General features: G+C 39.9%; 1 protein-coding gene across 13 annotated transcripts in view; it reads left to right on the plus strand.

Annotated features, from left to right (window-relative positions):
- Positions 1-24756, plus strand: part of mcf2lb (mcf.2 cell line derived transforming sequence-like b) — a 40907-nt gene that overhangs the window by 13113 nt on the left and 3038 nt on the right. For 7 of the 13 annotated variants that reach the window (XM_042425385.1, XM_042425389.1, XM_042425392.1 and 4 more), the window contains exons 3-29: positions 4042-4125; positions 6185-6299; positions 10373-10463; positions 13904-14023; positions 14227-14343; positions 14691-14840; positions 14929-15053; positions 15900-16014; positions 16121-16240; positions 17164-17355; positions 17444-17635; positions 17840-17999; positions 18558-18616; positions 18732-18817; positions 18979-19045; positions 19133-19248; positions 19391-19460; positions 19541-19633; positions 19728-19820; positions 19910-20035; positions 21580-21801; positions 21902-21994; positions 22100-22178; positions 22340-22412; positions 22748-22854; positions 23133-23225; positions 24188-24247. In XM_042425385.1, coding sequence (XP_042281319.1) covers positions 4042-4125; positions 6185-6299; positions 10373-10463; positions 13904-14023; positions 14227-14343; positions 14691-14840; positions 14929-15053; positions 15900-16014; positions 16121-16240; positions 17164-17355; positions 17444-17635; positions 17840-17999; positions 18558-18616; positions 18732-18817; positions 18979-19045; positions 19133-19248; positions 19391-19460; positions 19541-19633; positions 19728-19820; positions 19910-20035; positions 21580-21801; positions 21902-21994; positions 22100-22178; positions 22340-22412; positions 22748-22854; positions 23133-23225; positions 24188-24247 — 3018 coding nt within the window. Of the gene's footprint in view, positions 1-4039; positions 4126-4697; positions 4906-6184; positions 6300-10372; positions 10464-13903; positions 14024-14226; positions 14344-14690; positions 14841-14928; positions 15054-15899; positions 16015-16120; positions 16241-17163; positions 17356-17443; positions 17636-17839; positions 18000-18557; positions 18617-18731; positions 18818-18978; positions 19046-19132; positions 19249-19390; positions 19461-19540; positions 19634-19727; positions 19821-19909; positions 20036-21579; positions 21802-21901; positions 21995-22099; positions 22179-22339; positions 22413-22747; positions 22855-23132; positions 23226-24187; positions 24248-24756 lie in introns of those variants that run through there. The other 6 variants (XM_042425391.1, XM_042425395.1, XM_042425396.1 and 3 more) reach the window with 4 other exon arrangements.

A 24756-nucleotide genomic window follows, 5' to 3' on the forward strand; every position in this document is an offset into this window, starting at 1 on the left:
ACAATGCAAAACTGATTTGGCTCTAGTACCACGTATATTTTATAAAGGTATTTTTTAACAAAACAATGTTTTTCCAGTTACAGGTAGGCTTTTAATCTGTAACAGATGAACTATTGCAATCTTTTCTACATCAACAAAGGAAGCATTTCCAATGGATAAGAAAAGGAAACATTGCTGTAACTGATGAGTGTGATTGTGTAGCACCAGTCACACTGGGTTAAGAAGGTGTAGATTCCAGGTTGCAGCTGCCAACTTAATTATCTGCCTGTGTATAATATGTACAATTTACAAAACACTGTATATGTGTGTGTGTGTCTATTTATCTTTGGACTCCCGGATATGGTAGATTAGTGTAATCTATGCCTCAACCTCCGAGGTCTCCTGCTGTCATGCAAGATTTAAAACCACCTGCTTCAGTAACTAAAGGCTGTTATGGTGCAGTTTTGACGTCATAAACTTAAGATTTTGTGATATTGTCTGTTCTTCTCATAGTGACCTCATTAACCTGTTCAGCATATGGACAAACAGTAAGAGTGGTATCCATCTTCTCATCTAACTCTCTGCAAGAAAGCAAATAAGTGTATTCTTCCGAAATGTCAAACTACTCTATTAAAAGACTAGTGGAATTGTATGTTTTATCCTAATAACTATAACGTATAAGTATGTTTACTTTAAACTACTACAAGTGACAACATTAGAAAACACACTATGAGTCCACAATTGCTGTTGTATGGTAATCAGTTGAAAGAAGGGACACAATTCTTTACATTGGTATATTCAAGTAAATCAAAGACCTTGATGTTTGCTGCTGAATTACATCACAGCCAAACCACCATCAGTGTCATTTTATTAGTATGAAGTATAACAACAGCTCACTGCGTCTCATCTTCTTTGTAACCAACATCTGCCCTTGTACTTGTCCAGACTCCTGTGATACAGCTACATAAGGACAGTGAAACAACAGCCATTTATTGCAACAAACCACCAAATTCACACCAACCTTTTTGCCTTTTTACATTGTCCATATTTGCCTTTTGTTTCTCTTCTGGGTTTCCTCTGATAACATTGGCAACAAATGTTTCCTGGAAGACAACTCTCAAATGTCAGATAACAGAACATCGAGGGAGTTGTCAGAAAAATCCCCACAACTGTATTATCATAGTACTTGAGTAGGAAATCTAAAACATATGGTTTGCTGTTTTAAATGGACAGCAGTAATATGATAAAGTGTACAGTTGCCAATGGGCTTCTATACATACAGAATCACCAGTATGGTCCTTTTAAGTCCCTTGATTAGCTAAAACCTTTGATTGATATTGTTTTGACACAGCAGTCATGGCACCAGCTGGTCTCAGAGGGAAAAGGCTTTAAAGAAGGCAAGAGACTGAAAATGCCAGACCATGAAGACACACTTGAATGAATCCTGTCGCCAAACAGTTGGTGTGTGTGTGTGTGTGTGTGTGAGAGAGAGAGAGAGAGCGAGCGAAAGAAGGCGATGTCAGTCTAGTGATACCCTGAGGCCATGTCACCTGATAGGTCTCAAACAAAGAGTCAGAGCAAGAGTTTTTGGTTTGTTTAAACTGGAGTGAGAGGAGGGTTTACGGGAAAAGGGCTGTGCCTGTAAAGATACAGAGATAATCGGTATAAATATACGGGAGAAAGAGGGAAGTACATACAGTATATAATGATAAGGGATATTTTGTGATACTCCTGAAGGGACTGATGGTATGTGAACTTAAACTTGTGGTTTTATCAGTTTTTACAAGGAGCTTCAGTGAGAATGAACCCAGACTAGGTGAACAGGTGTCACAGGACAGGTGCAATGCCATATTCTTTGGACAGTTTGTGTATTTATCTATGTCTTGGCAGCAAAGTTCTTCATATCTTATGCATGGTTTTTTTTTTGTATAATAGTTCACTGAGTTTTCTAGAGTTCTCCAAGGCTCTATTCGTTCCCTTTAGATCTCTAGTCCACTGCATCCACATAAAAGTATAATGTGAGCACTAACAGCTTTTCTTCCTACATTTTTCTGGCTTTGCCTTTATAGTGTATGGAATTGAACTGTTGTTAATGTATTAAATAATATTATTTATTATTGTTGTTATTGGAATGACAAATGATAAAATAAAGGACTCTTTCTGATCTGGAAAGACGTGAACTGTATGGAATAATTTCCTGTTATAGCAAGGATGTGGTGATTCGGTGTAGTTCGCCCCGGGAGAACAGAGCAAACAGTCACACTAAAATGAAAAGTCAACATTGTTCTTGAAGTGTACGTATCTATGTTTACAACCACGTTTACGTAACAGTGGCTGTAACTTCCCTTTCTATAATCCCAAACATCTCTGGTCCATATAGAAGCCTCTCTTCATCATTTTTTCCACCATCGTCCTGTATTTTCAGCCTATTTAACTAAAGTATCATAGTGTAAACATGAGGTTTTGAAGCAAACAGAAGTTATATTTTGCATGAAGAACTATTGTGGGTCACCACAGCTCTTCAGCCTTGGGCTGGGTTAGCACAAAGTGCATGTATATAGAAATGGAAAATCAATGGAGAGCTGAAGAGGCCAGAACTGCATGTTTTTCCATGACGTTTAATTATCTTGAGATGTCGTCCTTGAGCTTGAATGACATAGATGACTGCAGAGCACATTGGCTAAAAATAGACATAATACATGTAAGTATCTTTAAATGTCCGCTTGGTAGATGTGGCCAGTAACTCAGGGAGTGTTAATCAGGTTTCGGCTTGATAAACAGTCGCTAACGTGTGTGTATGCAAATCAAATCAAATGCCCGAAGTATTGATACTAACAATGAGTTTACCCTACAGTAGCTTCTCACAGCAGTGCTTGACCGCAATGTACCTGTGTAGTTTTATTTCCTTTGGGCCTCTCGATATGACGTCTAAATATAAAATTACTCACCTTGTAAAGTGTAAAATAATAGGATGTGTGTATCTAAATGAAGACAGATGGTGAGAGACACACAGCAGAGTAGTAGCGATATCATCTTACGGTAAACAACTGTACTTTGCCAATTTTTCTCTATTGATCTGTTTTGTTCTCAGTTTCAAGTTGAACTTTGGCCAGTTTTCAGTTAACAGACACTGCTGAAGTTTTTCACTGTGAATGAGTGCATGTGCTGTGTATGATAGAGACAATGTTTATGTTTAATATATATTCATGAGGCCTAGTTGCTGGCTGACGCTGGTGTTTCTCAGTCTAACCTACATCTTTCCCATATTCATAAATATCTCTATCTGTGCTTTGTCTTACAACTTAGAGCACAATAAAAAATAATGTATTTTCCTGTCTCCAGATTATACTGTAACAATTTCCTACATGTAATAACATACAAAGGTCTGCCATCTGGCCAAATAATCACTGGCTAGCCTCTGATCAGCTACTCCTCTCTGTTCCATGTTCCCAGTCAAAATCCAAAGGTGACAGAGCTTTTTCCATCACTGCTCCCAGACTGTGGAACAGTTTTCCCATCTATCATCATTTTTAAATCCCGGCTAAAGACCCAGACTTTATACAGCTGCCTTCGAGCCCCCTTTATTTTGAATATCACAATAAAATTGTTTTAATTTTGTCTGTTACAATTACTCATCTATCTGGTCAACACCTGTTTTTTTTAATGTGCTCTATAAATACATTCATCGTGACTTGACTAATTGATTCATATGTTTCCTTCAACAAAACACATCTGTGGCAAAGATGAGCAAAGAGAAGACTGTTACCATTTCATTATAGGGTCCAGTGATCCCATTTAGCCTCAGTTTACTGGAAATGTTTCTTTGCAAATAGTCTTAATTCTGTCTTTACAGTATGAATAGCCATGTAGCACTTTATATTGTCTATATAAATGTGTGGGTTATGTGTGGGAACCATGAAATGAATGTAATAAACATAGCAAATAAACCAACTTATAATAATTAAACACAGCTGACAAGCTGACATCAGACTCGATGCTATTTTGTACATCGTCAGCTTTGATGTGTCACTAACATTTGCTTTTTCTCTCTCTGTTCTCCAGATGATATCATGCAGCTGGACAGCAGTCCCCTCCACGCTGCTGACATCACCCCTGACCTCAAGAAGCAGTTCGCCTTTCTTTCAGGTGACACCTCTATGTCCTTTTTGTATCTGTCAGTTAGGATGCATGGGGACGTGTGTGTGTTTCTATTTTCTCTTGTTGTGGGTTGCCATCTCACCTCAATTCATCCGCTGCTTTTCATTTTATTCCTTCAATAGCCCAACATAAACATGTGCTTCCACCAGCCTTGTCAATCATTTATAGTTTAACTACTCCACGTGATATTTGCATAGTTCATGGGAACAGTTTTGTCTTATCACCTATGATTTGCTATTCAAATATCACCTCCCTCCTCTTCCTCTTCACTGTCTGTCAGGTTTCGCTCCCGTTACACAAGGATCCTCCCAAGTTGTTGATTTTCTCACCTAATCTGTATTACGCTTACAGCTCTGCATGTCAAAGTGATGGCAAATCCCATGTTTACATCTCCACAAGTGTCTTTTCACACTTCTTCTGTTGTAGAGATTGCTAGATATTTGTGAGGAGATACAAACACCTATTATATTTTTGTGATTGATGTGAAATAGCTTCTATAACACTTCAATTTCCTCTTGGGATTAATAAAGTACTCAATCTATCTACATCCATTCCTACAGTACTGTAAAAGCTGGCCCCTCAGTGCGTGGCAGAGGTGACCTTGTGGCTGCAGCGGAGTCGGAAACCATTTTGCAGAGAAAGATCTAAGCAGACGTTGAAACCATGACCATGCACTTGCTGTTGCTATAGCAATGAGAGGAGAAAAGGCAGACAGATTGATATTCCAGTCACATGCACTGACAGAGCAGCTGCCACACAACACAGGGAGTGAGATAGCGTGTGTGTGTGTGTGTGTGTGTGTGTGTGTGTATGTGTAAAAGAGGTGAGACTGTTGCTGTCAACATCGATCATTGTGTACAAACAGCAGCATGAGATGTTTTTCACCTCTCTGTCTCACCTCATTTATTAATAGATTTTGAAAATGTCCATCTTGAATAGTTGCGTAATCCTTATTGAGCATAAAATTAATTTTCTTATAAAAAAATATTTGGTAAGATAGAGGCATGTGGGGATAAGATCAGTTTATCAATTAGATCAGTTTTCCAGTTCAATTATTAGGTTTCAAGACTTATTTTTGAATCAGCTGTCTTGATATTTGTAAGATAATCTGCCTTATTCTTCCTTTTTTTCTCATATTGACACATTACACACATTACAATACATTATTTCAAAATGCATGTTATTCTGAAATATGCCGTTTATCCGTGTATTGGAAAAAATACATTTATGACAAACCACCGGCATATGTTTTCTTGTTTTTGGATGGAAGTGGGTGAGGCCAAATCATTTGTTATGATGAATATTGCAGTGTTTTCTGTACCGACTCCACTCATCAGCCAAACAGCTTTAACATCAGTGCCACCATGTGGTCACAGTTTCTTTAAACTCAATGCCCTCTTCCTTTATTTATTATTTATATATTTATCAAAATACATTTTCCTCACCAGTTTGATTGACAGAGCCCTTAACACATGGACTGAAAACGTCAAAGAACGCCATGATGCGTTTAAGTGCACTTTGAAACAGTCAGTAGTTTTATGTTTACCTCATGTATTATGTATTTTTGAGTCCTTTACTGATATGTAACGTTCCAAATATAGATATACATCAAGTGTTCTTATATTCTCATATAGAGCTGCAACGATTAGTCGATTAATCGATTAGTTGTTTGACAAAAAAATTCATTGGCAACTATTTTCATAATCGTTTTGTGTGATTGTTTTTAAGAAAAATGCTGAAATGTTCTGGTTCCAGCTTCTTAAATGTGAATATTTTCTGGTTTCTTTAGTCCTCTATGATAGCAAACTGAGCTTTGGGTTGTGAATGTTGGTTTGGACTAAAAAAAAAACATTTAAGGTTGCATCTTAAATTTTGTGAAATGGTGATTGACATTTTTTACTATTGTCTGGCAATGTGTAGACCAAACAACTAATCAATTAATCAAGAAAATAATCATCAGATGAATCAATAATAAAAAAGTAATCATTCATTGCAGCCCTATACCTATATGCTAAATGTCAGTGTTCTTCTTTTTGTGATTTCTCAGGGGGTCGAGGAGATAATGGCAGCCCCATCATTGTGTTCCCAGAATTCCCTGCATTTGGAGAGATCACAGACAGGGAGTTTCACAACGTGCTCACCTACCTGACAAGCGTGCCCAGGTAAAGTCCCTCACCAGCTGATTGTAACACATGCAAACACTTAAAAATGTGAGAATGTTTTCTTCCTCTGCCTTTGTTGGAAATCCTCTCCTATTACCCAGTTTAAGTTGACAATGCAGCACAACATTGCTGATCAACTTTAGTTGGTTTATGAATTAACTTTGATTAGTGAAGTGGGAGCACAGTAGCTCAGGTTCTGGCTGAACTCGACCCGGATGGCTGAGGATTTTTTATGTGCTTGTTTACATGTATTTTAGTTTCCTCCCATAGTTCAAAAACATGCAGGCATTGTGTATGAAGTCTGCCAGTAGGTGGCAGCGGATACCTACAGCTTTACTTGAGCTGTAGTCTGTACAGGATTTGTACACAACATCGATATCTGTAAACAGAGAATAGGGTTGTGATTCCTGTATTAATAACATGAACAATTAATAATCTTTATCAGTCTTCTGCAGATTGTCCATGTACACATGCATGGATACACTAGATGAGACAAGGGGGAGGTGAAACTGTGTAAGACCATTCATTATTCCAAATATCCCCCCAGAAAACCATCTCCAGCCCATTTTTTCTGTTCGTTTTTCATTTTTTTCTTTCTTTCTTTTCCTCACCCTTTAGACGCACAATTTCTTGATTTAGTTCCCCCCTGTCTGTCCTGCACTTCCTTCCTCCTGCCTGCAATGGCAAAGTGCATAAAAATAGAAACTGCCGCGATCCTGGCTGTTTGAATCTGAATAATGCATTTGGACAGATGAGCAGAGCCATGGTCTGCTCTGAAGAGTGTATGTGTGTGTGTACACGTGTGTGTGGACTAGGTATTCCTCATGTTGTGGGGACTTGCCTCCCATATAGGGACAAAAAGCAAGTCCCTTTAACGTAAATCATTAATTTTAGGGTGAAGACTTGGTTTAAAGTTAAGGTAAGTTTAGGGTTAATTTAAGGTTAGGGTTAGGCATGTGGTGGCTATGGTTAAGGTTAGGCTAAGCCTCCAGGAAGTTAACGTAAGTCAATGTAAGGTCCTCTGAAGTGATGGAAACACGACTGTGTGTGTGTGTGTGTGTGTGTGTGTGTGTGTGTGTATGTATGTCTTTGTAGGTCTTAAAATAATATGTCAGTATAGCTTGTCTCATGTCACTTGCTCTTGAACCAATATATTTTGAGCTTTAGCCAGTTCAAACTGAATAATCATATGTTCAGCCTATTTCAGCATGACCAAGACATATATATTTATTTCAATGAATATTAGTTCACTGTATTAATGTTGAACTTCTGGGTAATGAGGATGTTCTTTCCAAATCCAAGCAGAGAACTGCTGGTCACAAGCTAACAATTTGCATCCATTCTGAGTGTCTAACTTCCTCTCCTTCATGGTAAGGCTGTAAAGGTTATTAGTCAACTGAAGGAGGGTCAGCCACTGGGGTGAGAAAGCGTTGAGCCTCAAGCTGTTGAGAATACAAAGACAGATGGCTGGAGCTACCTAAGGGACCGACACCCAACAGGGCACACTTATTCCACAGCCAGGGACACACATCCTACATCTGTGTATCACAACCTTCAACAGCTGCTGCTATTTGAAAGGAATACCGTTGGATCAATATTAAGTGTAGACATAGTTTCTAATGTTAATTCTCTTATACCATCCATGTGCAAGCTTGTTGTAAATATAAACTGTAAATTCTTGTGTCTATTAAGGCCGAGACTGACCGTCAGTTATCTCTGATAGAGTTCCTCTGAGGATGTGCCGAGTAATAATCTAATTTCAGTCTTGTCATATGATTTTCTGGATCCTAATTCATTTATTTTAGACTTTGCATCTACAAACAAACTCAGTAACTAAATGGGAACCATGTTCCCATCTCTCTCCCTCCTCTTCCTATCTCTCCTTGGCTTTACATATGCATACACACCAGTGTTCATGATTGGTTTATGTTAAAGAGATACAGTCAACACTAAGATATTATCCCAGAATTTAAATGCATTCTGCTCTTATGGATATTTAATCTGTTTTTAATTTAATATACCAGTGCTCTCATATTCAGTCATTTTCTCTGCTCTGTTCACAGAAGAAGGGGAGGGTGTAGCAGCGTGTGTGTTGCTATGTCTGCATATGCATTCATGCAGCAAATCTCCCTCATCACTGCATAGCCATTAGGCAGAGCTTTTTCACAGCTCAACACACAGCTTGCATTGCTTCTACACACTCTGACCTGAGAAATCCAATTATTATTAAGACACTCATGCATGTGCAACCACAACTTAACCAGATGATTTCTATGAATATTTAAATTAAACGGTTCATATGTGCCCACAACACAAAACGATTTATATTTATATTGACTATGTGCATATTTACATTTTTATAAAATCAAAATCACCAAAATTCTGAATTTTTGTTTATCCTGTATTTTTGTTGTTGTTAATACAGAATTGGACCAAAAGCTGAATCCACATATATTATTTATTTGTTCATTTATAGGGGACAATAACACACATTTTTAAAACATCAGTATATTTGTGCTGGGATTAGCTGATTTACATCCATAGTCCCAACACAGCTTTGATAAAAACAGACGGAATAGATAAAAACATGATGTATTATTGTATCGTGACTTGTATTATGGAACACCAGCAATAGCAGCTGACACACAGTTTGGGCCATTGTGGTTCAGCAGCGGCAGCAGAAGGCCATTTCATCATTCTCCCTCTTCTTTTTTCAACCTCAGGTGCTGTATGTTCACCATAAACCACCCTCTCATCTTAGCAGCAAAGGCAGAAAGGCTCTTGTCCCACTCTCCCCCTCCCCCTCCCCCTCTTCCTCCTCCTTCTCCTCTGCGGCTGAGATGTAAAGCAGTTTCTGCTTTGAAAGCCTGAATAACTGTGAGAGTGTGTATAGATTGAGCGCCGAGCCAAGAAGTGGAGGTGGTGGAAAAGGAAAAGATGAAAGGGGAAGGAAAGTGCAGAGACCAAAAAGGATGATAAGCACCTCCATGAATGTAAATGTTACAGTGAGAGTGTAAAGTAGTGGGGCAAACATGGATAAACATTCCGTATTTTCCTAATAACTGAAACTCTCATACTTACAGTTGCATCCTCTTAGAGCTTGTCCCCTCCCGCACATCTGTAAAGACCTGCTGGCTGGCTGCTAGAGCTGCTCATCACTTTGCAGCCACCCTGTGATAGGCTTGTGTCCCAGCAGCTCCCAGCACCTCATTGGATGGCTGTTAGATGCAGAATGCAGGGGGAGTGGAGCTGAACGCTGTGATAGTCTGAAGCACTTGGCCCCCTCCCCTTCAAACAACACAACACGCCGGGATCCACCTCTGAGACACATCCCTTACCCCTGTGTTTTTATTTTTGCATGCCGGACCACTCTTTTCATCTGCTGCCTTCCTGTTTGTGCAGTTAGTAGCTGCAGAATGGTGGACATGAAAGCAAAAACTTGAGGATTACTGGGATATTTCTGTTTTAAAGGTACTGACAGTGCTCAGCTGCTCAGGTGCATGTCTTCAGGTGTGCATAGAGGATACTGCTGATGAGCTGCACATGCTGCGGTTGTCATTGATTGTCAGTGGTGTGTAAACCATATAGCCTCCCTCTCTCCTGGGACCAGAGAGGACAGCAGGGGAAGTGGGGGTTCAGGGAGGGAAGAGGGGGCTGGAGGCTGATGGCCAAGAAATCTGGAGGTGCTACACAGTATCTCCTTTTATGAACTGCACCAGCTGTCTAAGAGGATAACGAGCAGCATAACAAAACAACAAGCTGTGAACAAGCACTTGGCTTCTTCACTGTCTCACGTAGGAAAACCACATGCAGTTTTAATGGGTTTTTTTGTCTTTTTCTCATTAAGTCTGTCATTACTATACATTGTAGAATAGATTGCTTTCTCTGTGGCCCTCCAAACTATTCTGCAGTGTGTGATTTTATCCTTTTTTTTATCAGTGTGAGGTGATATGATCTCCTCTCATGATTCACTGTGGTGTTATATGAAGCTGTACTCACCCCTTGAACAATCTAGGGTCTAATGGACCTGTTTTGAAATTGTTATGTCTAAGTTGCCTCTCTGTGTGTTCCAGTTTGTCGTCAACAGGCGTGGGTTTCATCCTGGTCATCGATCGCCGGCAAGACCGATGGGCAGCCGTCAAAGGGACCCTGCTTCGTATTGCAGTAAGTTCGTCTTTGTGTGTGTGGATGTGACGTGTCAGCACACTTACTTTCTGTCTTCTTTGTCTGACTTTGTAAAGGTTCTTTGTGTTTGCACTCGCCTTTGTGGGAGAGAAACATACCTGTAATCAACTGCTGAGATGAAAAGATTTAAGAAGGCGCTCCCCTCGCACCCTCACCCACGAGTAGAAGAGGTTTATCAGGCCACAAAGAGGTGTTCAAGAGCCCCCATCTCTTTTTCAGAGCTTCACATGCATGTCAGTGTAGATTGACTAATATCTCTACTATGCTGTGGGGCTGATATGAGCCAACCCCATCCTTGATTTCTCTCCCATCACCATCAGAGCTTGCCATGTTTGTCCATAGCTAGAGGGAAAAATAAACAGTCACATGCCAAAAAAGACAGAAGGAGATAATGTTCCTTTTGTTCACTCATTCATTTAATTGTCTCACTTATCATATTTATTTATTATTGAGAAACGACATATGTGTTTACATCTTACAAGAGACCAAAACAAAGTGAGGATACTGAGTTAGTTAAATAAACGAAAAAACTAACAGTCAGCCTGGTTTAAGGACATCTATGCTGTGTTTCAAGTTTAACAACATTTCTCTCCTGTTTTAGAACATAATTCCTCGTCCTATCGCCTCTTTCATCGCTACTTGATGGTTCATTGCACCTTTTGTGAGCTGATATCAGTCACATCATTTATGTTGCTGAGTAAGGAGAATACGGTGGTAGAGCATCAGAAGTGATCATTGCGTTTCCAACTTCTGCTCACTAGTGCTCATCTCAGTTGTCTTCTGGGTGATGAGCTGGAGCGTCTGTCTGTTCATCTGTGTTTCGTTCTCATTGTAGGGAGGTGACAGAGCACTGGCAGCTCTGTGTGTGTGTGTGTGGGGGGGGGGGGGATCACCCCCATCACACAATATCTCAAAACAATGGACTCGGACAGAAAATGTCCAGTTTTTAACATCTTTGCATCTTTTTTTTTCACAATAAACTGATGAGATGTTAGCATTTTTCAAATATCTTGTAGAGGATACAAATGTTAAAGTAATTGAATATAGCATTTTTCAGTGCTTTTTTAGGTTGAGCAGATCCTCACAGGCCTTTTATTGATACTGATGGCAGAGAAGTAATAAATCAAAACAAACTGATAAGATGAAATGATGAAATATACGAAAAGATGAAATGTCTGAGAGAGAGAATGAGAGATGAATATCACCACCCTTGGCCCCCAGAGACGCGGGAGACCCACTCACTCATTTCAAATTAAATCAAGCTTTATTAATCCCACAAGGGGGACTTTACAGGCTGACAGGCTTGTAATAGGGGGCATTCAGTCATCCCCGCAATAATGTCCTGTTTGGGGTGATTCAGCTGTAGGCTGCTAAATAGATGATGATGAAAGCTGACTCTTTTCGAGCTGCTTGTATCTATTTGTAGTGGAGTCAGTGTTTACATGGATGTGGTTGTCTGTGTGTGTGTGTGTAAGAGAGAGAGAGAGTCTGAATATGTGAGGATGCTGTCGAATGATTCTCTTTGTCTTTTTTCCTTTTGTGTGTCTATTTCTACAAGCACACACTATGCATATGTAAAAGTGGGTCAGTGTGTTTCAGCGAAAGCTACCCGGCTCCTTGCTTGGCTGGGTTTGAGCTGATGACAGACAAGAAGTGTGTTTATAGACTGTAGTGATACTGTCTCAGTCTTTAAAGCATACCCTCCTCTCTTGTCTCTTTGTGTTTGTGTGTGTATGTGTGTGTGTGTATGTGTGTGTGTGCATGTTTGACAAAGAACAAAGAACAAGTAGACCATGACCATGACTGCCAGAAACCGCAGATCCAAGCAGCACGCTTGAATGGCTAGAAGCTACAATATATATTTAAAGGATAAGGCTCATGATATTCTATATTGTTGTTGTCAACAAATCCCATGCTCGTTAGTCCGTCTCTCATTACTTTTCGACTTCTCTAACCTGGCCCAGCCCCGAGCTCATTCATTCATACTGAAATCTGGGTAATGACTATATACTTTCATCTTTAAAAAAAGGCTGAATAATGCTGGGCACTGTATATTACTCAAACAGAAATAAATAGTGCATTAGTTGGGGACTCAGCATATTTTGTGCACTAACAAGATTTTACGGCAGCAGGATAGTGTATGTGGTCTTTCAGTACCCATGTTCATCATAATGAAGGAAAAAGTCACCTAGTTTTTTATGTGTTTTTAATAGTTTTTGAGCAATAATGGAGCTCTATGGCACAGAGGAATAAGATGTATCAGGCTTTGGCTACACAAAGACAGATGTTAGTAGGGATCATTGTTGGTTTTGGTCTTTTCATGGGATTTGTTAAAAATATCAAATATCACCAGACTTCTCCTTTAAGAAGCCATTTCTGAGTGTGCTGAAAAATGTAAACCCTACCCATAACTACACTGAATATAATAGGTTATTGTTGTATGGTAGCACCTATGACTGCCATGATATAACAGCAGTATGTCCTGCAGTAATTTCCATATCACTAGATGGTGTGTGACTATTTTCAACACAGTGCTCCTGCTTGTGCTGGCAGGTCAGTGAGGACGAACACTTGAATTGATTTATTAATTCCATTAACAGTACCTATCCCAAGTGGTTTTTATTGACAATGTATTCATTGTCATTTCTGCTTGGAGCAGCATTCCCCAACTCGCTCGGGGAGGACAGCCAGTCAGGCGAACCAGCCGTTTAGGTCATTAGCTAATTAAAGTTGTATTAACAATCGCATTTCCTCAGGAGGGGAGAGCAGTGTCCTCCCTCAACTATCATCCAACTGCTCTCACAGCAGTTCTTAGTCTGTCAGTGGGTGTCAATCGTGACATTTTAATTGGCATTTTATTGGTTCTATTGGCTGAGCTGAGTGTGTGGTAACTGCATAGTATGATAAATATGCAAAGTTTTTGCTTAGTTAGGATGGCATGCTCGTAGGAGGATGTTATTTTTCAAAAGATTACTTCGTGCATCATTCCGTATTAACAAATGCTATTATAAGTGCTAATAATGCCAGCTGGGTAATGAAAAATCAGAGCACATGTGCCTGCTCACATGTACCGGTATGAGTTGGTGTCGATTCTTTGTGCCTCATTATTCATGCAGAAACATCTCAGGGAAGATTAATGTCCCTGCCACAGGACGGTCTCCTGCATCCCGAATCTTTCCCGTTCCCCTGCACTTCACACGCTTCTGCACATGCTTGGATGTGTTTTAAGTGAGAGTTTTCACATGGGAGACAGAGGGAGAGACAAAAGGAGGGAATAATATAAGTGCAGGCTGTCTGCTGAAAGAGCAGACCTGCTGAAGTGTGATGCACATATTTTCTACTCAGGGTGGAGGAGGATCCAGTCTGCTCTGTTACATAAGTGACAGTCTCCATCATCCTCTTTCTCTTTTTCTTCTCAGGGCTCCTTCCCTGGGAACCTCCAGCTGGTTCTGGTTCTGAGGCCCACCACCCTCCTTCAGCGCACACTCTCTGACATTCTCTTCAAGTTCAACAAGGATGAGTTCAAGATGAAGGTGCCGGTGCGTACAGTCACTTTTACTTCTAAAAGCATTATTCATATTCCATCAGTGGCCTGTGTCCTCCCTTCTGAGATTCATAAATTGAGTCCAATCTACTGACAAAAAAGTCAAAAAAGATTTCTGGAGACTGTTCATAGCACATAAGATGACTGAATATATTTATAGTCAAATAACATGTAGGTAATGGGGTATTTCTGTTTCAGGTGATCATGCTAAGCTCAATAACTGAGCTGCACTCCTACATTGACCGAACCCAGCTGACCCAGGAACTTGGGGGGACGCAGGAGTACTGTCACGAGAAGTGGATCTCTCACCGCACTGTATGTATATACTGTATACTCCACTTTACACTGAGGAGTCAGCACTGAGGCACCGTTCCACACAGCCATTACAAGGCACTTTATAACTACAACACATGAATGCATGCAATGAAGTTAGTACAGATGAAACATAAGACTAGAATCATCAAAACATGTCCTATCTATTGCTACTTCAGGATCAAACCCTTCATAAAAATGTTGACCTCAGTAAAACCATAAAAAGCAACAACAGCAATGAGAAATGCAGCTGATAAAAGTGTAAAAACTACTATATGATCATCACCTGATTCAAAGAATTTGCAAATTTGGTATTTTCTTGATTGTCTGTTGTGTCTTGAATGCATCAGGCTATTGAAGGCTTTGCGTTGATGGTAAAGAAAACGGCACAGACCCTACAGTCTTTTGGGACCGAGCTGGCAGAAACTGAACTCCCCAATGAAACCCAGGCGACAACCATCCTGCTGAGCACACACACCACCAAGAAAGACAAAATGAAGGTTAACACCTTTAACAAACCTTTAACACAAAACACATTTACAGTTATGTGTTTGGACTGCAGTTTATTCTGTCTGTGTGTGTCTGCAGGAGGATCTGCTGGTGGCTCTGGGACAGGGCAGCAGGCTGCTGGAGAGCATTAATGAGCCAGTGGTGCGAGACCCTGACCACAACATGAACCAGGATGAACTGGAGAACATGGCTACAGTGCAGAGGTTAGAACCGCTAGAGCCAATATAGCTGGCTCTGACCAACCAGTCAAATCCAACCATTATAGCAAAACATGAAAATGCTGATAGTTTCAGTTGGGTAGCAGCTGGCACTCAACGATAAGGCGGTGAAACTAGATGTTGCGCAGCTATATCACTTGTGGTCATCACTAGTGCTTTAGCAATTAGTCAGCTAATCACAGATTGAAAGAAAACAGAGGTATTCATTCCATAATCATTTTAATTGATAATAGATCATTTTTAAGTTTAGGTCAGTCCTCAGTTGTCTCCACTTCATATAAAAAGCCTTCTTTTTCCTCATTTGTCAGTCTTGTGATGGATGGATGGATGGATGGATGGATGGATGGATGGATGGATGGATGGATTTGTCATTTTTTTTGAACATTTTGACTAATTGGTTAATGGATAAAGAGCTACAGTATAGAACTACTGTCATTATGTAATTGCACTCTCAGTGGTGCAGATTACTTTTTTATGCATGTAATAAAGCATAAACCCAGTAGACTTTATGTTTGTTTGTTACTGTCAATTTGTTCATGGCTGTCTGATCTCTGCCCATCAGTACAGTTACAAATAATAGTGGGCAAGGCAGTGTGCTTTGAGATCAGTCAGTATTTTAAGCAACACTGAGGGCACTGAGTTTCATGTCAACTGGCATTAGGTCTACATAGCAAGCACACACGCATACACACAGAAAAACAAGAATATACAAATACCTCTGTCAGCCTTCCTGGAGCATTTTCTATTTTATTCATTTCTTCTCCACTGCTTTTTCTCTGCTCAACTGCCTGTTTTTTTTACAATCTAACTAATCTCTTGCTCCTCTGTCAGACTGCTGTCTCAGCTGGACGAGACAGAAAGGGCTTTCGATGAGTTTTGGGTGAGGCACCAGACCAAACTGGAACAGTGTCTCCAACTGCGCCACTTTGAGCACAACTACAGGGAGGTGAGAAGGAAACCGTTAGCTCGAGTGAAATCATCCATAGACTTCATGCAGAGTCCACATTATCCCTTTTAAACTTGAAACATGACTGTGTTTTTTTTTGCTGCAGGTGAGGGCTCTGCTGGATCAAGTGTCTGAGAAACTTGCAACCTTCTCTGAGGTGGGGATCAGCCCAGCCCACGCTGACCATATCTTCTGTGAGCTCACCACCTATGAAGAGAGAGTTAGTGTAAGTTATACCCGCTCCGCCACAATGAAAGCTTTGTCTAACTGTGGAATGAAGAGCTGAATAATATCTTAATAATGTGGTTGTGTTGAATTCTCAGTTCAGATTGTTTCTGAATAGCACATCACTGTTATATATGATACTAGAGTGCTATTTCATATCTAATCATATTTATCCAAGAATTTTGACAGTCCTGTTTTTTTCAGCAGAGGGTTGGAAACTAATTCAAATTTAGCTTGTGAAAACATTTTTCACACTTTTCATTTTGTTCCAAATGAATAATGTCTTTGAGGAGAGGCTGTGCAATAAGTGGGATCAAATAAAACACAGTGAGCCACTATTACGAAAAAAATTAATATAGATAATCAAATTCATAATACTGTAAACATGAAAGTATCTACAAACTACCCTCCTGAATAAGGCCTGATGGAGCACAGGTTCATTTACAGTTAGAGAGCACACAGGGTGCATCGCTCTACCGAGGCTGCACAATCATATACTGTATATTTACTTTGGAAAAGTAAGATCTTTCATTTTAAAGATCTGCATCAAAATGCACATATCAATCATACTGACGTGTTTTTTTGGAAATACTGGGGCTTTGTGCAAAATGTAATTCAACACCTTTAAGCTGGCAATTTAAATGTTGCTGTCTGGCACTTTTTTTGAGCAAAATTGCCATCAAATGTTTCAGGATTGAGTTGACAGGTGCAAGTTTCATAAAAAAATGTTGTGCACTATGCATTCAACAGTTATGGCAAATAGGTAATGATTACATAAATCTACAACCAATAGAGGACACTTGTATGTTTATGGATCATCCAGATGTGTACCAAATTTGGTTAAAACTGGATTAACTTACTGTTTTGTTAAAGTAGTCTCCTTGGAGAAGGTAAACCTATAATTTGCTCCACGCTGGTCCGCAGGAGGTGCTGGACAAAGCTTTGGCGTTGGCCCGTGAGGGTGATGAACTGATCCAGAACTCCCACTATGCTGAGGATTCCATTCAGCCCAAATGCAGCGAGCTCAGAGCAGTCAGTGAAGATGTGAGCAGCAACTTGACAGCCAAGAAGGACCACCTCCTCAAAGCCAGGGAGCTGCATCACTGTTTGGAGAGGGTGAGAAGGCAATACAGGGACACTTGCAATATTCCTTGTCTCGTTTGTTGTTTCTCACCAATTCTTCCTCCCTTCCTGTCCTCTACAGGCTTCTAAGTGGTGTGATGATGGTATATACCTGCTGGCCTCTCAGCCAGTAGACAAGTGTCAATCACATGAGGGGGCGGAGCTAGCTCTGCAGGAGCTGGAGCGTTACCTGGATAATGCAGGCCAGAACCGACTGACAGACCTCAGTACCATCTGGACAGATTATGAGGCAGTGCTCAACCAGCAGCTCAGGGTAAGAGGACCAACCCAAGAGTTAATGTGTTGCATTTTAAAATATTTATAAGTAATCATCAAATTGATTATGACAGTTATTGTAAACAGATACTACAGTATCAATGTCCAGATTATTATTAGTAATATCTGTTTCACACCAGTATTACATGTTATTACATGTCGGGTGTTGACACTCTCCCTGATGACTTCATGTGCTGAGCAGGACCAAGTGGAGAAGGTTTTCCAGAAGCAGGGGTCCATGCAGGAGATGTTTGATAAGAGGAGGGTCAGCCTGAAGAAGCTCGCAGCCAAACAGACCAGGCCGGTGCAGCCGGTAGCCCCCAGGCCTGAAGCCTTCATCAAATCTCCTCTCAGCTCCCCTGGTCAGTCTCCATAAGTCCACACATGGACTATATTTATTTCACACAAGGGAACCCCTTTACTGACTTTTTTATCCTCTTTATTCTTTGCCTGACCCTAATGCTATACACATTATGTATAACCCTCATAAGCACAGTTTCAGACTCTAACCTATGTTTCAAACCCATGAACACCTGACAGAGTAAATGGATCTCATGGTTCTTAGGAAACTTGGGTTCAGTCTTACATTGTGATTTTAAATTTATTGTAGACGATAAAGTGACAGATAGTTAAATTTAAAAATGAAATATTTCAGATTCTGAGGATATTTCCATATTTACTTTTTTAGAATTAAAATTTTATATTTTAATCACAGTGCCACCATCAGTTGCTAGCATCAAAAAGAGAAATAAACAGTTTTCAAGTTGATCAAGATCAATATCTTATTACATTAAGGTAATTTATAACAAAATAAAAATTCATAAGCAAATTCACTTATACTATATCACTTTTTCATCACTCATGTTCTAATAATAACTTTAATTCTCTCTTCTCTACACTCTCCTCTTCCTCTGCCGCAGCACACCGAGCACAGCAAGAGAAAAACTGCTCAGAGGGAAACTCTGGAAACTGTGAGAAAGTGAGTGCAGTGTTGTCTATAGTACATGCTGTCTCCCAGTTGTTCTCTAAAGTTTGTGTCGTCTATCGCTTATCATGATGATCCAATGTTTCTTTTTGGGGTTTTTTTTCCCAAGGGAAACGGCCAACTGCAGGATGGAGACAGTAACAGCAGACATGCCTCTCTGTCAGAGGAGGAGGAGAACCTGGCAGTGCTCAGGAGGTGAGTAACTCTTTCATCTGTAATCAAATTACACAGCAGATGGACTGTGAGAAAACAGTCATCTCATTATCAATAGCATTATGCATCAATCTTTCCTGAGTGTGCCTGCAGCATTTCCTTTGTTTGATCTCTCTTTCTGCCTTTCTTTCTCTCTCTCTCAGACATGTTATGAACGAGCTGCTGGAAACTGAGAGAGCCTACGTGGAGGAGCTGCTCTGTGTATTACAGGTGACTAAATCCACTCCACAAAAGGTTTACTATTCTCTGTCTTTTACTTGTGCCTCGAATGTCATGTGTTGTTTTTGTGCCTTGCAGGGATATGCCTCTGAGATGGATAATCCAGCAATGGCCCACCTCATCCCTGCTCCTCTGCAGAACAAAAAGGAGGTTCTGTTTGGTAACATGCCAGAAATCTACCATTTCCATAAGAGGTGAATGAGCGTCCTCTGGCTGTCAGTGATGATACCTGCATTGTGATTTGAGAGTTTAAAGTTTATCAGCATTTTTTATCAATAATCTTCTCTTTCGTTCTTTCTAATCTTCGCTCTTCCGTCATGATTTTGTCGTTTCCAGGACGTTCCTGAGAGAGCTGGAGCAGTACACTGACTGCCCCGAGCTGGTTGGAAGGTGTTTTCTAGAGAGGGTGAGTGAATTATGAGGATTTCAGCAAAGACTTCCTCTGATGAGAAGGTTTCTTACATAGAAATTGTTTTCCTTCCTCAGATGACCGACCTGGAGATCTATGAGAAGTACTGTCACAACAAGCCTCGCTCTGAAAGCCTGTGGAGGCAGTGCTCAGACTGCGCCTTCTTCCAGGTGGACAAACTGTCAGCACATCCAGCTTTTTAACTAAACGTTCATTTGTGCGTTCTATTTTTAAACAATGGTTTTCTGTTTTATTTTTGTTCAGGAGTGTCAGAAAAAGCTGGAGCATAAACTGGGTCTAGATTCCTATCTGCTGAAGCCTGTTCAGAGAATCACCAAATATCAGCTGCTACTGAAGGTATGATGCTGTCTGTCTTTTTAGCATCCTCCACCCTCTTGGAGGATGTCATGGCTGTGAGCTAAATGTTTATGTGTTGCTAACTACAGGAGATGCTTAAGTACAGTAAGACCTGTGAAGGGGCTGATGACCTGCAGCAGGCACTGACCTCCATCTTGGGCATCCTCAAGGCTGTCAATGACTCCATGCACCTCATCGCCATTACAGGATATGAGGTAAGATCCTATAAACAGGACACAGGCTCATCAGTCACAGAAAAGACCCTTAAGATGGCTCACTGACATAAAATGGAAGACAGAGACATACTGAGTGTACCATTAGAATATGATACTGTGTAAAAACCAAACTGATCTGTGATGTACTGTGATGTCTGGGAAAATCAAGTTAGGGTGACTTTATTTGCCATTTACACAGATAGAGAGCAGACGAACATTGTGTCATGGTTCTCAGTCATTTAAAGACAAGACCAACAAAACAAGGGGTATAAAAAGTGAGACAGGTATATTATTACATACATAAAGGGAGAAAAACAACAAATGTACATGTCACGCTTTAAATATAAAAATAAGAAATAAAGTAACATTTTAACGTGACATTAAAAATGTAAAAAATTAAAATATGTATAAAATTGTTATATAAGAGGTGCTTTTAGTGTGTGAAGTTGTCCACAATAAGAGCAAAACAAATGTACTGGCTCAGTACACATTTCACCAGTAGGTCTATTGCAGTCTATTGTATGTCAACTGTAACACAAGTGTCTACTCTATTCCTAGGATATGTACATATGATAGTAATTATATATTACATAGTAAGCGGTTAAAAACAATGAATGAATGAATAAAGAAAGCAGCTGTACCGTGGCTCCATCTGGCTCCAATTTGCAGTCAGAGGAAAATATTTAAAACTCTTAATTTTAACACTCTGAAATCATATAATGTAATAACTACACACAGCCCCATCCACTCTGTGATCATGATGACAAAAAATTAAGTATGAAAGAGTCTTGCATATTTCAATTTTTCCTCAGCAATTTGTATTTTGATTGAAATTTTCAATTTGACACTTGTTGAGTGGTTAAAGATCTCCCCCACGAATGTCTGAAGACATATACAAATATTCTTCTTTGAATAACATCTACAGTTACATCTACTCCTTCTCCTTCATTGAAAAATCCAGCATCTAGGAGTATGCAAATGTTTTTCATTTCAAAAGTTTAACAACTGAACAAGATGTCTTCTGCTTCTTTGAAAATGCCGTTCTCAGTATTTGTAAACTGCAGGCTTATGCTAAATTGCATACTGGACCACAATTGGCTACAAACTAGTTTTGATGTCACAAATCATTCTCGTTAGTAGATGTCCTAATCTAAGATTTAAGGTGAGCACAGAGAAACTTTCCGTTCTCCTCCATGAATGTAAGAACAGCTTTCTAGTTTCAAACTCTGCACCTACATCATTCTGCAAAGTGAAGTTCAAACATTTTGATTTTCAGTGTGTCACTTATTCATGATACAAGGAGGGTCATGTAGATTAAGATTAAGATGGAAAGTGATGTGAGGAGACAATGTTAATATTTTTAACGAGAGGAACGCACACACTTGGGGCAGCTCTTCCATGAAAAAACAGACACATTATTCAGAATATAGACACAAAGCTGACAGAAAAATGCATTTAATAGAATGTGTTCAAATATATACAGTATATGTGGTTGATCAGCTCTATCTTATAACATATTTCCCATGAACTCTCTCCGTTCTCAGGGTAACATGAGTGAACTGGGCAAGCTGCTGATGCAGGGGTCGTTCAGCGTGTGGACGGAGCACAAGAAAGGTCATGCCAAGGTTAAGGATCTGGCTCGTTTCAAGCCCATGCAGAGACACCTGTTTCTCCATGAGAAGGCGCTGCTCTTCTGCAAGAGGAGGGAGGAAAATGGGGAAGGCTACGAGAAAGCTCCCTCCTACAGCTTCAAACACTCTCTCAATGTGAGCACCTCTTCATCTGCATTGTTATGTGTTATTGCATTTGTCTCTTATACTGTGGTGTTTTTGTATTATAAGAAATGTTTCCTATTGTCTATTTTAGATGAGTGCTGTGGGCATTACAGAGAATGCAAAAGGAGATAACAAGAAGTTTGAAATCTGGTGCAACTCCAGAGAGGAGGTCTACATTGTTCAGGTACGTTAATGCATACAAAATAAAGACAATGGATGTCTAATGGATTACTGGTAATACTGGTAAGCAATATACAGTTTACACAGTGTGTTATTTGTTGCTTTTCAGGCACCGACAGCTGAAGTTAAAACGACTTGGGTGAATGAGATTAGGAAGGTTTTGACAACTCAGCTGGAGGCATGTAGAGGTACGGTTTTGTAAATTAATGTTCACCTGGGTCTGATTCCAGGCCAAGATTATACTAATATCAAGGTTTAATCAGAGACTTAACCACTAATATGTTGTCAGTGATAATTAAATGTCTGTAGGCGTTTGGGTGTTTGGAAATGAAACCTCTCTGTCTTTCAGAAGCCAGCCAGCAGAGGGCACCAGATCAGGTTTTCCAGTTTCCCCCTGTGTCAAGTGGATCAGTGAACCTAAGGTAAGCCTGTATGAGACAGACTAAATGCCATTGATGGGCCTGCATACCCAGTATGCATTGCGGTCCGACAAAGATACCCAAGGGGCCAATTGGTTAGGTTTAGGTAAAGGGAGTGAGATGGTTAGGGTAAAAATATCAGAAACGGAGCCAATCAGAGGCAGAGTAGGGGCGGGTCTTCACAGAAGGCATACTGGGTATGCAGGCCTGACAAGGGCATTTGGTCTCTCCCGAGCCTGTATTCCCCTCTCTATTCATACTCTCTCATTTTCTTCTTTCGGCTAATGTTGAAGTTCTTAACCCAAAGCTCTTTACGCTCCTCATTTGTTCACCCACAGTCCATTCAAGAGCGGTCAGAAGAGCTTTAAAAAGGGAGAGGAGAAGAAAGCTGAGCCCTGCAGTCCTGATGCCAATTCCTCTTCTTCACCAAAGCCCACAGGAAAAGGTGAGCATAGAGACCAAGAAAAGATGCAACCCTTCTTTATTTAAACAAATCTGCCTTTAGCATTTGTAGTGCATGTATTGTATAAATGACACTATAATTAGCTTATTCCTTCCACTCTTATAATGATTGATCCATATCTTAACTTCTTTCTTTTTCCACTGGATCATTTAATGTTTTCTTTCTGTTGCTTTTCCCCCTTTAAACTTGCTTGACTGACCTTCTTCCTTCCCTCTTTTTGTCGTCTGTCCCCTCTTCCTCTTGCTTGCCCTCTGGGTCAGATGAGACTGTGACAAGCCCTACCTCAGACAGAGCTGCTGTGGCTAAAAAGCGCTTTACTTTACAGGGTTTCAGTAACCTCAAAGCTCAGAAAGGTAACCGTAGGCCATTACCAATTTCATATCCAAACTATTGCATCGTCATCTGCATTTGTGAAATGGAAGTGTATTTCCATTTAGTGGAAGACAAAGAATTTGGCTTAGTCATTTAAAGGAATAGTTCTACATTTTGGGAAATACACTTATTTACTTTTTTGCCAAGAGGTAGATATGATTCTCATGTCTGTAGAACTGCAACAATTAGTTGAGGGACAGAAAATGAATCATCAACTATTTTGATAATCGATTAATTGTTTTGAGTAATTTTTTTAAGATAAATTGTCAAAATTCTCTGGTTCTAGCTTCTTAAATGTGAATACCTTCTGGTTTCTTTAGTCTTCTGTGATAGTAAACTGAATATCTTTGGGTTGTGGACTGTCGGTTGGAAAAAAAAACAACATTTTAGGTTGCATCTTGGGCTTTGGGAAACAGTGATCATCATTTTTCACTATTTCCTGACATTTTATCACAAAACAACTAATTAAATGAGAAAAGAATTGGTTAATCAATAATGAAAATGATTGTTGGTTGCAGCCCTACATGTCTGTATGGTGACGAAATGGCATGAGAAAGTTGCTCCCAGCCAAGAAATAGTCCGGCTCATAACCCCCGTAAAAAAAAATCTGTACACAACTTGTCAGTTTTACACTTCAGTTCATGTACGGATTAAACAAATGAGATATAACATAATAATTAGTGAGATGTAGGGGTGCCTGGTTGGCGGCTTTTGTTACCTTTAGACAGAGCAAAGCTAGCTGTTCCCAGTCTTTATGCTACAATAACCAGCTGCTGGCGGTAGCTTCATTTTTACTGTACAAACAAAAGACTGGTACTGATCTTTTTATCTAACTCTCTGCAAGTAAGCAAATAAGTGTATTTCTCAAAAGTGTCTGAAGGACAAAATGAGTAAAAAGTAAAGTTTTGTCAGTAGGTCAAATACTACATGCTTCCCTCCACAGAGCCTTCATCTACTGATGATAAAAGTTTTACATTACCCATGACGATCCTCCTGTTACCAGGTATCACACAGCTCCAGACCCCAGTTTCATTCTATCCAGCGCAATGCCTTTTTCACAGCAGACATTTTGACTTATCATAGAAACACAGGTGTTCCAAATAACATTAATGATCGCTCAGTTCTATTTAAGTGTCCCAGTAAAACTGTCACAGTGATCCAGCATGTACAGGAACCTGAAACTGAACAGCTAAATGGATTCAACCGTCAATAATTTTATTGTTTACACCTGTGCTTTACCTACTGTGACATTAAAAATGTCTCTCTGAAAAAAGCCCATTAGTAGCTAGTCAAGCTATTTACAAAATGCAGATCTTCCTTTCAAAAAGCATCACGACATTGTGCTGCATTTTGAATAAGCATCAGCAGATTCTTTCCGTAGTAGAATTAGTTTGCTACCTCTGTTTTAGTTGTCTTTCCCCAGCTGTTAGTTAACTGTGCATCCAGTATGAAAATTGCTGTTTCCCATTTGACTTTTAGTATGTCTCTCATCAGAATTTACTATTTGAATGT

This window comes from Thunnus maccoyii, chromosome 11 (genome assembly GCF_910596095.1).
Source record: "Thunnus maccoyii chromosome 11, fThuMac1.1, whole genome shotgun sequence".
Classification (NCBI taxonomy): domain Eukaryota; kingdom Metazoa; phylum Chordata; class Actinopteri; order Scombriformes; family Scombridae; genus Thunnus; species Thunnus maccoyii.